This window comes from Erythrolamprus reginae, chromosome 3, assembly GCF_031021105.1.
Source record: "Erythrolamprus reginae isolate rEryReg1 chromosome 3, rEryReg1.hap1, whole genome shotgun sequence".
Classification (NCBI taxonomy): domain Eukaryota; kingdom Metazoa; phylum Chordata; class Lepidosauria; order Squamata; family Dipsadidae; genus Erythrolamprus; species Erythrolamprus reginae.
Window position 1 is genome coordinate 213,435,259 of NC_091952.1, and position 14,773 is coordinate 213,450,031.

General features: G+C 39.1%; 1 protein-coding gene across 1 annotated transcript in view; it reads right to left on the minus strand.

Moving 5' to 3' along the window:
- Positions 1 to 14,773, minus strand: part of ASPH (aspartate beta-hydroxylase) — a 115,975-nt gene that overhangs the window by 9,388 nt on the left and 91,814 nt on the right. The window contains exons 20-24 of the mRNA XM_070747812.1: positions 13,855 to 13,953; positions 13,299 to 13,388; positions 12,413 to 12,550; positions 9,230 to 9,365; positions 810 to 901 (exon numbers count right to left, since the gene is read on the minus strand). Coding sequence (XP_070603913.1) covers positions 810 to 901; positions 9,230 to 9,365; positions 12,413 to 12,550; positions 13,299 to 13,388; positions 13,855 to 13,953 — 555 coding nt within the window. The remainder of the gene's footprint in view (positions 1 to 809; positions 902 to 9,229; positions 9,366 to 12,412; positions 12,551 to 13,298; positions 13,389 to 13,854; positions 13,954 to 14,773) is intronic.

Genomic DNA, 14,773 nt, shown 5'->3' on the forward strand with positions numbered 1-14,773 from the left:
TACAGTATGTAGAAAAACAAACACCATTGCATCATTTGTCTACAACAAATATCATGCTGACTCACTCATAAACATTCGGTAAAGGTAAATTGGAAAGACAGAGATTTCATTTTAACATTTGTCCCCAGACAAAACCAATTAATAATTATCCTTCCGCTTAATATTTTTGTAAGTTATACTTACAAATCAAAGTAACACATCTACATCCACTCCCCACTATGTATAAGGACTATAAATATATCTTGAATTTTGTTTATTTATTCAATTTTTATAGCCACCCATCTCAAATACCAAATTTATCTATTCAATTTGTATAGCCGCTCATCTCAAGTGGTGTACATGATTCTGGTTGAACAGATGAAGCTAATTCCCAAGTCTTATAATCAGTAGCTGAGTGAAAATAAATCTACCACCATCAAATCAACCTAACAGGCTCTGCCACACATCTGGATCCTTGATGACAAAAACATGTCTTCAAGACCAGCAGGGTTAGGACCAATCTAATCTCAGGTGGAGGGCGAGGGTGTATTTGAAAGGCAGCATGTGATTCAGAGCGCACATGTTTACAAATGTAGCAGCTAAAAGCAGCTGACGTTCCTCACTCACTTGGCTGTCTTCTGCAGTAAATCTGCAATCGCAGGAAAAGACCTGTTTGCTTTAAGATGTTCAGAACAGGTGTTATGTTCTGAACATCTTAAAAGCACTGTCCTCTGAATCACACTTTGCCCTTTGAAGTTGGATAGTTGCCCAATGTATGTGGATGCTTCTTTATATCTATCTATGGACCTGCTCTACAAACCAGACTATACCTGCCCTCTTCGGCATCCAGTGGCTTCTGAGAAACGTTCTAATAAGGCACATGATTTTGGAACACTGTTGCAGGCATTCTCGTTTTTTCTTCCTAGAGTGAAAGAGGAAAAATATAATTTAAGCATAGGCAATCTGAATTTCACACCCCCAAATCTAAGTATAGTCATACAGGGGATTTGAAAATGTCAACTCAGTAGGCGCTTGAAAGAGGTTTAAAAGTGTAATCATCCAAAAATCCAGTTGTTATTCATTCTAATCGAATAGGCCTTCGTATTTAAGTATAGAAGTGGAATACTTTTGTATTTGTTTTTATACAGAATGTAACTCATACTCCCTACTCATTACAGTTAGAATCCATCTGAAACAGAGATGGCTAAGCTTTTTTCTTTGAAAATAATTTTGCTCTGGCACAGATTTAATACAAGGCTGTCTACTACTTTATATGATACATCATGGTATCTATGGATATTTCATAATAAAATTTGAATATTTGAATATTGCATAAAATCTAATTGTAAGTTCATTACTGTAGGTTCATTTCCTGAGTGACTTTGGTCCAGTTATGCTCTCCCTTCCATAGAAACATAGAAACATAGAAGTCTGACGGCAGAAAAAGACCTCATGGTCCAGCTAGTCTGCCCTTATACTATTTTCTGTATTTTATCTTAGGATGGATTTATGTTTATCCCAGGCATGTTTAAATTCAGTTACTGTGGATTTATCTACCACGTCTGCTGGAAGTTTGTTCCAAGGATCTACTACTCTTTCAGTAAAATAATATTTTCTCATGTTGCTTTTGATCTTTCCCCCAACTAACTTCAGATTGTGTCCCCTTGTTCTTCTGTTCACTTTCCTATTAAAAACACTTCCCTCCTGGACCTTATTTAATCCTTTAATATATTTAAATGTTTCGATCATGTCCCCCCTTTTCCTTCTGCCCTCCAGACTATACAGATTGAGTTCATTAAGTCTTTCCTGATACGTTTTATGCTTAAGACCTTCCACCATTCTTGTAGCCCGTCTTCCATGTTCTCTCTTACTGCATAATTTGCCTTGGTTGGTGTTGTGAAAGAGGATAATGTTCATTTGCCTAAAGAAATCCAAAGGATTTCATAAAAATATACAGTATGTGAAATTCGTTTGTCTTTTTGTAACAGTGGTGATGGACATGATTTATGGAACATTAATCTTCTAAACAGAACATGATTACCAACTAAAATAAAGTTTTTATTTTAAGTAGAGCTACAGAAATAAAAGCAATTTTATTATTTTTCCCAATATGTCTTTTACGGCATCCCATTTTTTCATTACCCTTCTGGGTTTATTGCCTCATTTTAATTATAAATGACAGAATTGCATTCACTTGTAAGAAGAAAATATCTCTTCTTTGCCAGCTCACTTTTCCTCAGGCCACCTTGTAATTTGTAAACCATTCACTTTTTCAGGTGTAAACCAAGCATAAGCTTTCTACAAAACTATACCTTGCAGATAAATTCAGAAATGAAATTAAGAAATAAAATAAAAATAGAGCACCTTTTAAATATTTTTAAAGCTACATAAAGTATCACACTAAAAATGCAGAAACAATTCCGGGAAGTGCCCTAAAGCCATTCAGATTTGTCCTCTTTCTCACTCCCCTGTTTCTCCTCTTCAAACATGAATCAAGAATCCACTACCGCTTTCAAGTGGAACTCTTTATTTTACTTAGACTTTGATAAAACGTTCAAAAAAGAAAGTTTCCTTTTATGTGAGTCTTTCCAAGAGCAAAAATAATTTACATGTGGCTCATGAACAGATTTCCAGCCAGGCAATGACCAGGCTTTTACCTGTTTAGCTTATATTAAGTATGGCCATGCACACTTTAAAAATGATTTAGAAGAACTTCTTCTGAATTATGACTCTTAATGTAGTAATGTTTTTCTTCAGGCTTGGGTGAAAGCCTGAAAGTAAAAAGACCATTCTCTTTAGGGATAGGGGTCAGTAGTGGGTTTTATTTATCTTTGTTACCCGTTTAGGAATGGAGTGTGCACTTTACACGCGTGCAAGACTTCTGTGCATGCGCAGAAACGTCTGTGCATGCGCAGAGCATTTTTGATGATGTCTGGGAAGGTGGGCTGAGCCTCCCCGCTGTTGTCGCTACTGGTTCGCCCAATGCGGGGTGAACTGGTAGGAACCAACCACTGATGGGGTACTGTTCTTGTATTTGTGAACAGTCTTATTAATTTTTCTCAATCATTTAGTGCTCCAACATTAAGTGCCCCGAAGTTGATTCCCCAAAAGCCAGAAACATGGCTGCACATTATTCAACTTCAGAAAAATAAATCAAGATCCAGTTAAGTGGGCCAGTAGCCAAGCAATTCCTTCATAATTGTGCTTTGAATGTACAGTGGTACCTCTACTTAAGAACTTTTCTGGATAAGAACCGGGTGTTCAAGATTTTTTTTGCCTCTACTTAAGAACCATTTTCTACTTAAGAACCCGAGCTGGGAAAAATCTCCCAGGAAATTTGAGAGTGGCATGAAGGTCCGGCCAGTTTCCTGCCATTCCCCCTTTAATCCTGGTCATCTGGGCTGCCAGAAGAGCCTTTTGGTGGTCCTTAAGGAGGCTTTGGCAGTCCAGAGCGAATGAAGCATTTCCCTTTCTCTGGGCACTTGGACAGGGAATAAACTTCTGCCAGCGCCCAGAGAAGAGAAACACTCCCTTCGCTCTGGGCAGCCGAGGAGTCACCACAGCGAAGGAAAGGCACCGGCTACAAATCAAGCGAGCGAGAGGAGAGGGGAAGCCTTCAGCATGGGAAGGAAGAGGCAACAGGTAGCAGCAGCAGCAGCCAGTGTATGGGAGGCAGCCTTGCGCCAGCTGTATTGGAGGTGCATGCTCCTCCTCGACGCCTCAGAGTCACTCTTTTTTTTAAGCCTTAAAGTTTTGAATTTTTTTGATTCCCCTCACCTCACCTTCTGCCTTTAGCAGTGACTTCCTCCTCCTCCCCAAATTCCGAGCTTTTATTTCTTTCCTAATTGGTTTGCACGTATTATTTGCTTTTACATTGATTCCTATGGGAAAAATTGCTTCTACTTAAGAACGTTTCTACTAAAGACAATATGATTACATGGTGTAAAAACTTTGGCAAAGAGTTTGATTTAGAGACTTGGGAGAAAGTTTGGATAACAAACTGGAAGATGACCAACTCTGTTTCTTTAAAAGAAAACCAAATTAAGATGTTTTATTGATGGCATCTCCCACCAAACAGAATTGCTAAGATGTACCCAAATACCTCCCCAAATTGTTGGAAATGCAAAAACGAAATAGGTTCTTATTATCATCAATGGTGGACATGCAATAAAGTCCAGATATATTGGAGAATGATAGAAAAAATGATAAAAGAGATTACATCATATGAAATAGAAAAATCCCCTGAATTTTATCTTCTAGGCATAGCTAAACAGAAATATAAGAAAGATATTTCTTTTCTGGTTGTACATATTCTAACAGCCGCTGGGATAGTTTATGCACAAAATTGGAAAGGGGAAGATATCCCCAAAAAAGAGGATGTAATTAAAAAAATATTGGATTGTGCAGAGATGGATATGATGACGAGAAGGCTGAATGAATAAGAAGAATCTGACTTTTACATTGTTTGGGATAAACTTTATATATGGATAGATAAGAATAAGTTGAAAACAAGGTAAAGAAAACAGTATGAATATAATTAAATGTTATTGACATTTTTTGCTGTTGTTAGTGTTGTTGGTTTCTTTTTTTTTACCAATTTAATTTTATGTTTATTAGAATATATAAACAAAGTTCTTCTTTTCAATTAGAATACTAGTCTGATTTAAAGACTTAAGACTTTATCCTTTTTTCTGTATTAAAAATTGACTTCAAGAAAAGAGGGGTAATTGTAACCCCTAATATGTGTTTAAATGTTTGTAAGTCTGTATGTCTTTTTTATTCAAAATCAATAAAGTTTATTTTTAAAAAAAGAACGTTTCTACTTAAGAACCTAGTCACGGAATGAATTAAATTTTTAAGTAGAGGTACCACTGTAGTTGGAACCTAAGTTTTGTATACTGATGAGTTTGCATACATGGAAGAGATATTTTCATTTTCCTCTTCCCGTTAATACCTTTGTTTCACATATTTAGATCCTCCAAGGTCATGGAAAACTCTTCTTGGAAGGAGGAGTTCTGGTAATAGCCCTTAACTTTTAAGAGTTCAAATCATTTGTGCTATTATGCGTATTTTATTAGCTCTGAAAGGAAAGATTAAATATAATAGGCTATATTTCACCCAAATAAATAATTCAGTTAGGTAGTTGTATTCCTGTTTTTATGGTTGATGAGGACACCGCTAATCATTAGCACAGCTGGAAAGACCACTATTTTAAGTTTTCTGATGTTTATTGCACTAGAAGAATCCTTATTTTTCATTTCCTTGTTTGTCATTGCCTTCTTTTCTAGGACTAGACTGTATTTTTCCTTAACACGTTTCATTTTTTTAAATCTATACCCAAGCCTCCCAGAAATAAATGATCTATCTTTTTCATTTCTTCATTAATTCAGCTGTTTGCCATTATGTTTCTCCCTATTATTTAATATTAACCTAGATATATTATTTTCCATTTTTACATCCATAATGTAAGATAAAGGCTTTGTTGTCTCCTTTGCTTTTATTTAACAAAATGTAATTATCTGCATATTCCAGAATATTAATGTTTCAGCCTCTCAATTATTTTCAATTATTGGTTTTTGAGCTTAGGAAATTCCTGGATGTCAATACATATCTATGATGGCTTATTTTGCTTCTTAAATGTGATATATTGTTCAATGTGAAATAGTCCATTTCTGTTTTAGAATCCTTCATAAGGTCTTTCATTGTGAGCAGCATATTTCTTGTAGTTAATATTCCAAAACTCTAAGTATTAATCAACCCTGTAGAGCAGAACATATATTATTTTTTATTTAACTACATGTAACAGTAAAATATTATCAAGCATCCATGCCAATGTATTTTGTATCAGTATTTACAGAAAAGATTCTTCTTTACACATGATGGATATTAAGATTTAAATGTTTGGTGTCTAAAAGCGTTAATGAAGACTTCATTTTAACAATTACTGCAATCATTCTGTCATTCAATATTTAAATATTTAGCTACATTATTTATTTTTTACATTTATAATTTAGCAGTATAATTTCTTAACAATATTTTATTATGTATAGGATTATTCTTGAACAATCTTTGCAGTCCATTTCCAGAAATTGTACACATGAGATACATGAATTGTTCTTCTCTTTGTGTAATTAATGAGCCATTACTTGTTTGAGTGTATCTTTAAATGTCATTTTATAGCACTCAGTGGGTTATATTATTGCTTTTTAGTTAGCGGCTCATCATGGGAAATGTTACATATGTTTGTTTAATCTTTAGAACAGCGTTGTATGTTTATATACTTGTGTAATTGGAAATATTGTTATATTATTTCCAAAAGTGGAATAATAGTATATGTTATTTATTTTATTTTACTAAACTCCTCTAATTTACTAGGACTTAGAGATATACAGATATATAAGAAAACTTTGTTTACATTTAATAGTGTTTTCCTTTTTAGCTTTTGCTTTATTTTATAAAATTCCATCATCATCCCTATTCTATTCTAGATATATTGTAAAGAAACAAATGCAAATAAATGAAATTCCTTTCTTGATCATGGCTAGATGCATTATGTTGTAATCTCTAGGCCATACAATATTTTTCCAAATTTGTAGAAATGTAGCACGTCCAATTTAACTCCCTTCTGCAGCTTTAAACAATTTAACAAATTGTTAAATCTGTTTTATTAGTATCTCATATTTCCTATTTGGCTTGGTTTATTATTATAGCTGATTATCTAGACTCCTTTCAGTCTGGTTACAGGACCAGTCAACAGCACGGAAACCGTTTTGGTTGTGCTGAGGGATGATCTCTGGCAGGCCTGAGATAGTGGACATTCCTCTATCCTGGTGCTCCTTGATTTCTTAGTAGCCTTCAATACCATCGACGATGGCTGAAGAGACTGGGAGTGGGAGGCACCATTTTACTGTGGTTCTCTTCCTATCTTTCCAGTCATTCGCAGTCAGTGTTAGTGGGGGGGGGGGCAGAGGTCCACCTCACAAACCCTCCTTTGTGGGGTGCCACAGGGGTCTGTCCTCTCCCCCCTACTATTTAACGTTTACATGAAGCCTCTGGGTGAGATCATCCAACAGCATGGGGTGAGACATCGCCAGTACGCTGATGATACCCAATTATACATATCCACCCCATGCCAACTCAGAGAAGCGGTGGATGTGATGTACCGGTGTCTGGAAGCTGTAAGGGTCTGAATGGGGGCCAACAGACTCAAGCTCAAGACCAAGTGGCTGTGGACATTTCCTCCTAAGGACTATTCGATCTGTCCGCTCATTGTTCTGGGGGGACAAACATTGACCCCCTCAGATAAGGTCAGCAACTTGGGTGTCCTCCTGGATCCACAGCTGAGCCTTGATCACCATCTCTCAGCTGTGGCCAGGGAGACCTTTGCCCAGGTTCGCCTAGTTTACCAGTTGGGCCCCTATCTGGACCAGGAGGCTCTCCACACAGTCACTCAGGCCCTCATCACCTCCCATCTTGATTATTGCTACATGCTCTACATGGGGCTACCCTTGAAGACTATTCGGAGACTCCACATTGTCCAGAATGCAGCTCTATGAGCTATCATAGGTGTACACCCATATAACACCTATGCTCCGCGAGCTGCACTGGCTTCCTATTAGTCTCCGGGCACAATTCAAGGTATTGGTTATTAGCTAAAATCCCTACATGGCTCAGGGCCAGACTATTTATGAGACCATCTCCTGCTGCATACCTCCCAGAGACCAATAAGAGCAGACATAGTTGGCCTCCTCCAGGTCCTGTCGACTAAATAATGCAGGTTGGTGGAGGAGGGCCTTCTCTATTGCCGCCCCGGCTCTATGGAATCAACTCCCCATGATGTGTGTACTGCTCCCAGCCTACTGGCCTTCCATAAGGCCACAAAGACCTGGTTTTGCCAGCAGGCCCGGGGCCATGAATTGACATCTATCATGGCCAAATTGTATGAATGGTATGCATGTATGTTGATTGGAGAGTTTAACTATGGGTTTTAATTAGGGTTTTATAGTTTTAGACTGTATATTTGACTTCTTTTTATTGTATTTCTAATTTTATATTGTTGTAAGCCGCCCTGAGTCCTTCAGGATTGGACGGCATAGAAGTTGAATTAAATAAGTAAACAAACAAACAGACAGACAAACAAACAAACAAACAGACAAACCTTTCTAAAGAAGTTAGTTCCTGAATAATTGGTAATTTTATAATCCTATTTGTAGAGGAACTCAGTATAGTCTTTCTATTCACCCACCCCTCTTTTAATATATTTTGTTTAATTTGCCTCTATTTCATCTCTCTTACATGATTAAGTATTTCTGTCTTACATAGATTACTAGTAGAAGCCATAATCAAAATAAAATTACATTGTATTTATGACAGAGGTCCCCAACCACTGGTCTGTGGACTGGTACTGGTTCGTGTCTATTGAGAAGTGGACTGGTCAAGCGTGGTTCATGTTCTATTGGAAAGTGGACTGTGCAAGTGGCAGGCAAGTGTGCGATGCTCCATTTGTGAATATGCTATATTAGGTTGCATATATGAAACTATCCCCCCACCCCACACTGCCACTGCCACAGGACCGCTGAATTATGACTTAAGTACATAGGATTGTTGGCCTTCATCTGTTAGCTTAGCTATATATTTTCCTGCAAATTTTTATATCCTCTAAAACATATTTCATAACCTTTTTCTTATTATCGTACTAATTTTGTTGACAGTGCTTGAGAGCATGCTTACTTCTGAGTTTCATTTATGAAAATTGTAAATATTTATAGTTTGTTATTTATTTCAAACTTTCTCTACATAAGAACAACTATGGTAAGAATAATAAGAATTGTAATTGATATGCTGTGAATCAATTCGAAGTTAAGTAAACTTGAAACCCTACTTTCCTTTCATGAAGATTTCAGTAATACTATCCTCTTTTGGGAATAAATAAAAAAATATTTATTTATAATATATTTAAATTTAATAAGAATTAAGAGTAAAAATGAAAAAAAAATTGCTCAAGGCTAATAATAATGGTAAGAGCAGCATGGATCCATGAAGAGCATTTTTCAATAATGATAATAACGATGATGATGATGATGATAATAATAATAATAATAATGATGATGATGATGATGTCACTTCAGTTTTCATTATCCTGATGTTTATCATCACAAAACATATTTTCCCTTCAACATTTTAGTTGATTTCTCTTGTTAGCATGGAAAGTGAACAATGGAAAAGACAAGAAAAGTAATGAGTTGTGTACCTTGCTGCCACAGAGTAAACTGGCTCCAGTCACCCTTTTCTCGTAAATTTTCATCTTCTGGAAGAAAGAGGCCCTTGCTTCTATCCATTACAGCAAGTCCTTCATCCCGGATCACCTTCCAGTTTTTTTCTAAGGACTAATACGAAAAAACATCACATACATTGCATATTCTTTCAGCTATTTCTCCTCAAAAGTAAATATAGCCTCATCAGTCACAAGAGTTTAGCCTCTGTTCTGGCTGCGTTGTTTCCATCTCAGTCCCAAATCATCACACTCTTAGCTCTAAGAAGGAAGCAATGGAGTAAGATTTGGGGCTAATTGGCCATTCCCCTAGCCCAGTGGTCCCCAACGTTTTTTCCACCAGGGACCAGTTTCAGCAAGACAATTTTTCTATGGCCCAGTGGGGGCGGAAAGGGGCGTGGTTGGGGGCGGGATTAAGCATGGGGGTGCTGGTCCTCCCCGCCCCTCTTTCCCGCCATCGTCCTGTGGCCGGCAGAACCTGCCTCCCAAGCCCTCTTGCCCAGCGGGAGCTAAGCGCTGGAGAGAGGGGGTCAGGCTCCTGCCTCCCCCCAGCCAAAAACGCAAAAGCGCCCCGCGGCAGAAGCCAAAAGAGGCTTGAGCCTCTCGGTCCTTTCTGCCCCTCTGTCCCATCCATCGTCCTGTGGCCGGCAGAACCTGTCTCTCGAGGCCTCTTGCCCGGCGGGAGGCGAAGCGCTGGAGGGAGGGGGTGGCGGCATGAGGGCCGGCAGCTGCTGACTCCACGGACTGGTGCAACATGCCCCGCGGCCCGGTACTGGTCTGCGGCCCGGTGGTTGGGGAACCCTGCCCTAGCCTATTTAAACCATGAGAATAAAGGAACAAACTTGCAAGAAACAAGTACTTTAATATGCCTTTGTTTCTTGATTCCAGAAATGTCTGGTCAGCTGTTGTTCTCTCTCTTGTCATTTTTCCTGCAAATTGCTTCTGGGCATTTTGCCAACCACTGTAAGATTACTATTATCTACAAGACTGTTTACTCAGAATTGAGTTATTATTTTGTGGACTCATGCTGGCCGTTAATGAAGTTGAATTAACAGCTAGTGTTCAGAAAAACTGCTTTAAACAGTACAGTAATACCTCACCTGTCGCTGGTGTTACGTTCCAGACCCGGCCGCGATAGGTGAAATCCGAGATGGGGAATTTATTGACTGATAGTACTTATTTAAGTATTTATATTGTAATTGTTTGGTAAGTTTTCATTGTTTTAAGTGTTTATAAACCCTTCCCACACAGTATTTATTTTAGATACAGTACTTAAATACAGTATTTACAATTTTAGATATTATTTTTTTTTTAAATCTGCCGATCGACTTTCTCAGAAACCCGCAAACTAGCGAAGATCCGTGAATGATTTTTCTCATTAATATTTCTTGAAAACCCGCGATGAAGTGAAGCCGCAGTAGGTGAAGCGCGATATAGCGAGGGACTACTGTACTGTATTTGTGTTCGACAACTAATAAGAAAGCTCATTAGTAGTGCTTAATTAGTAAACTAAAGTTTGTACAGACTTTATGTGTGCTGCATTCTTTGTGGTCTGTAGCTGAGGCAGAACAGTTAAATCCAAAGTTACATTTCTTAGAGGACTTCCTGGCTTAGGCTGTGCATGCAGGAGGCAGATGGAAAGGAGATTCATTCAAGGAGAAATAGGAATACAATATATACAGTTTCTTAGTTTTTTAAAATCACAGATTAAACAGAAATTAAATTATACAGAAATTAAAAATTGAAGCTAGGATAGAAACTAGAACTGACATACTCATTCAATTCTATTAAGAAGTACAGTGATACCTTGTCTTACAAACCCCTCTTCATACGAACTTTTCATGATACGAACCCAGTGTTTAAGATTTTTTTGCCTCTTATTCTGAACTATTTTCACCTTACAAACCCTAACCCGCCGCGATTTCCCTGAGGCTCCTCGATTCCCTTCATTTTTGCCAGCGCTGCTTTGAATCCCAGCGACAAACTCCCCCCTTCCAAACTGCATGGAGAAAAGACTCATGGAGCTCAAGAGAGGAGAAAGGTGTGGGGAAAATGAGCAGAACGGGGTGGGCAAAAATGGGAGGGAAAGACTCATGGAGCTCAAGAGAGGAGAAAGGTGTGGGGAAAATGAGCAGGACAGGGTGGGCAAAAACGGGAGGGACCCATGGAGCTCAAGAGAGGAGAAAGGTGTGGGGAAAATGAGCAGGACAGGGTGGGCAAAAACGGGAGGGACCCATGGAGCTCAAGAGAGGAGAAAGGTGTGGGGAAAATGAGCAGGACAGGGTGGGCAAAAACGGGAGAGACCCATGGAGCTCAAGAGAGGAGAAAGGTGTGGGGAAAATGAGCAGGACAGGGTGGGCAAAAACGGGAGAGACCCATGGAGCTCAAGAGAGGAGAAAGGTGTGGGGAAAATGAGCAGGACAGGGTGGTCAAAAACGGGAGGGACCCATGGAGCTCAAGAGAGGAGAAAGGTGTGGGGAAAATGAGCAGGACAGGGTGGGCAAAAACGGGAGAGACCCATGGAGCTCAAGAGAGGAGAAAGGTGTGGGGAAAATGAGCAGGACAGGGTGGGCAAAAACGGGAGGGACCCATGGAGCTCAAGAGAGGAGAAAGGTGTGGGGAAAATGAGCAGGACAGGGTGGGCAAAAACGGGAGGGACCCATGGAGCTCAAGAGAGGAGAAAGGTGTGGGGAAAATGAGCAGGACAGGGTGGGCAAAAACGGGAGGGACCCATGGAGCTCAAGAGAGGAGAAAGGTGTGGGGAAAATGAGCAGGACGGGGTGGGCAAAAACGGGAGGGAAAGACCCATGGAGCTCAAGAGAGTCTTCATTGGGACTGCCACCTCTTGCCACCTCTCGCTGTCCCTCCCCCCACTCAGTTCGCCTCAGCTTCGTCTGCCCGCCGCTTTTATTTTTTAAAAGACTTAATGTTTTGGATTTTCCTAATGGGCTTGCATGCATTATTGGCTTTTCCATTGATTCCTATGGGAAACATTGTTTCACCTTACGAACCTTGTCCTGGAACCAATTAAGTTTGTAAGATAAGGTATTACTGTATGTTCCATTATGTTCATTGGGCTTATTCTAAAATATACAAAGCAGCAATTTTAAAATAAACTTAGCATAATGTTTCTATAGAAAAAGGAAGAACAACATTGCGCACCTTGATCAGTTCTGTATAACCAGTTTCCTTTGCTGCCCACCATGGCTGAGCTTTTAAGCCCTTGACATTATACAGAGAACGCTGCCAGACAGATGCAAAGTGACCTCGTTGGTACCCAAGTTCATACCACTTGTATGCCTAGAACATTGAAATTTGACAGCATATTTTTCTAATGTTGCATTTCAATGGAAAAAATGAGTTACTGAGAAATATAATACCTTAGTCATTATTTACGGCTTTCTAATGATAATGATATTAATATTAGATAATTATGATCTAATAATTATTTGAAGGAACACCTGTCTCCTAAGATTTCTGCCCTTCTGACTTGTGTGGGATCCCATTGATTATATAATGCCATTTAACAGAAAAGGCCTTATGTCTTAACATCTGCCCTCTGAAATAGTATGGCCCCATAGATTTGCATGATTCCTCCATAGATTTGCATAATTAGTACCAAAAAGTACCAAAAGGTGGCCTTAACTTAATAGGGAGACGGATAACTTAAAAGGAAGGGAGGGAAGGGAATGCTATATTTCAGAAGTTCATCTGCCTATTTTAATAACTAGAAAAAAAATTATAGCATAAGGAATAAATATTAGGCAGAGTATGCCAAATAGTGTCAGCTATTTATTTATTTGTTAAATTTTGTATAGGCACAGAACAGCCACTGCCATGTTAAAGATAGTAATAATATTGCCTCTAGTTAAGTTCGGAGTGTTGACCAAAACATACAATTGAAGAGACAGCACAGTACTTCCTGTACAGCAATATAGGGATGTTCATCTTTTCTTATCAGATTCCTGGCCATTATGACTAAGTTACCGCTCTCCTCTGTGGTTATGGTCTAGTTTGCTTTTTCAAATGAACTCAGTAGACTTCCTACCTCCTTGTTTCCAACTCGCTGCATAGCATCACCCAAGTGAAAATAAAAGCGCCCATCATCAGTTCCAGGATCACCTGATTCTAGACCTTCCTAGGGGCAAAAAATGAGAAACCACATCAATTACCTGTTAAATCATTTTAAATTCATTCCTTATGTTATCGGTGTATTGAGCTCTACAAGAAACTGTGCCAGCCAGCCAGCTGTTCCCTGCAATGTAAGATACTACTTTCTCAAGTATTCATATGTAAAAATCATTATTGCCTATAACTCAACATATATTAACCTACTATTTAACCATAAAAAGGATTGCTTTATGGTAAACTATCACGAAAAAGGATATATGGATTTGCTTTTGTACAGAATGGCTAGGAAGCTGGAAAAACATTATATGATTACTGGAAGTCCCAAATCTGGAGATACATAGCACACATCAATGGCCTTTAAGACATCTCTACTATGAAATATTTCACATCTGATTCCAATTGCTCTCCTTTCAGAAGCAACATCTTTTGCTTTCTCAAATCGAAAAAGATTAAAGTCATAATGGAAACTTTACTTTCAGATAGGGAATGCTTTCTTCAATCTTGTTCTCTGCCTTCAGAATAAATCCATAATGCACTTTTGCAAATCCATCATTAGGAGCCAGGTTTAGAACCTAAGGGAAAACAAAACAAATTTATTTATTTATTTATTATTTATTTATTTATTAGATTTGTATGCCGCCCCTCTCTGAAGACTCGGGGCGGCTAACAACAATATAAAAAGACAATGTAAACAAATCTAATATTAAAAACAATCTAAAAACCCCCAATTTAAAGAACCACTCATACATACAAGCATACCATGTATAAATTCTATAAGCCTAGGGGGAAGGGAAATTTCAATTCCCCCATGCCTGACGACAGAGGTGGGTTTTAAGGAGCTTGTGAAAGGCAAGGAGGGTGGGGGCAACTCTTATATCTGGGGGGAGCTGGTTCCAGAGGGTCGGGACCGCCACAGAGAAGGCTCTTCTCCTGGGTCCCGCCAAACGACATTGTTTAGTCGACGGGACACGGAGAAGGCCAACTCTGTGGGACCTAACTGGTCGCTGGGATTTGTGCGGCAGAAGGCGGTCCCGGAGATATTCTGGTCCGATGCCATGAAGGGCTTTATAGGTCATAACCAACACTTTGAATTGTGACCGGAAATTGATTGGCAACCAATGCAGACTGCGGAATGTTGTTGGTGTAACATGGGCATACCTTGGAAAGCCCATGATTGCTCTCGCAGCTGCATTCTGCACGATCTGAAGTTTCCGAACACTTTTCAAAGGTAGCCCCATGTAGAGACCATTACAGAAGTCGAACCTCGAGGTGATGAGGGCATGAGTGACTGTGAGCAGTGAGTCCCGGTCCAGATAGGGCCGCAACTGGTGCACCAGGAGAACCTGGGCAAAAGTCCCCCTCGCCACAGCTGAAATATGTTTCTCTAATGTG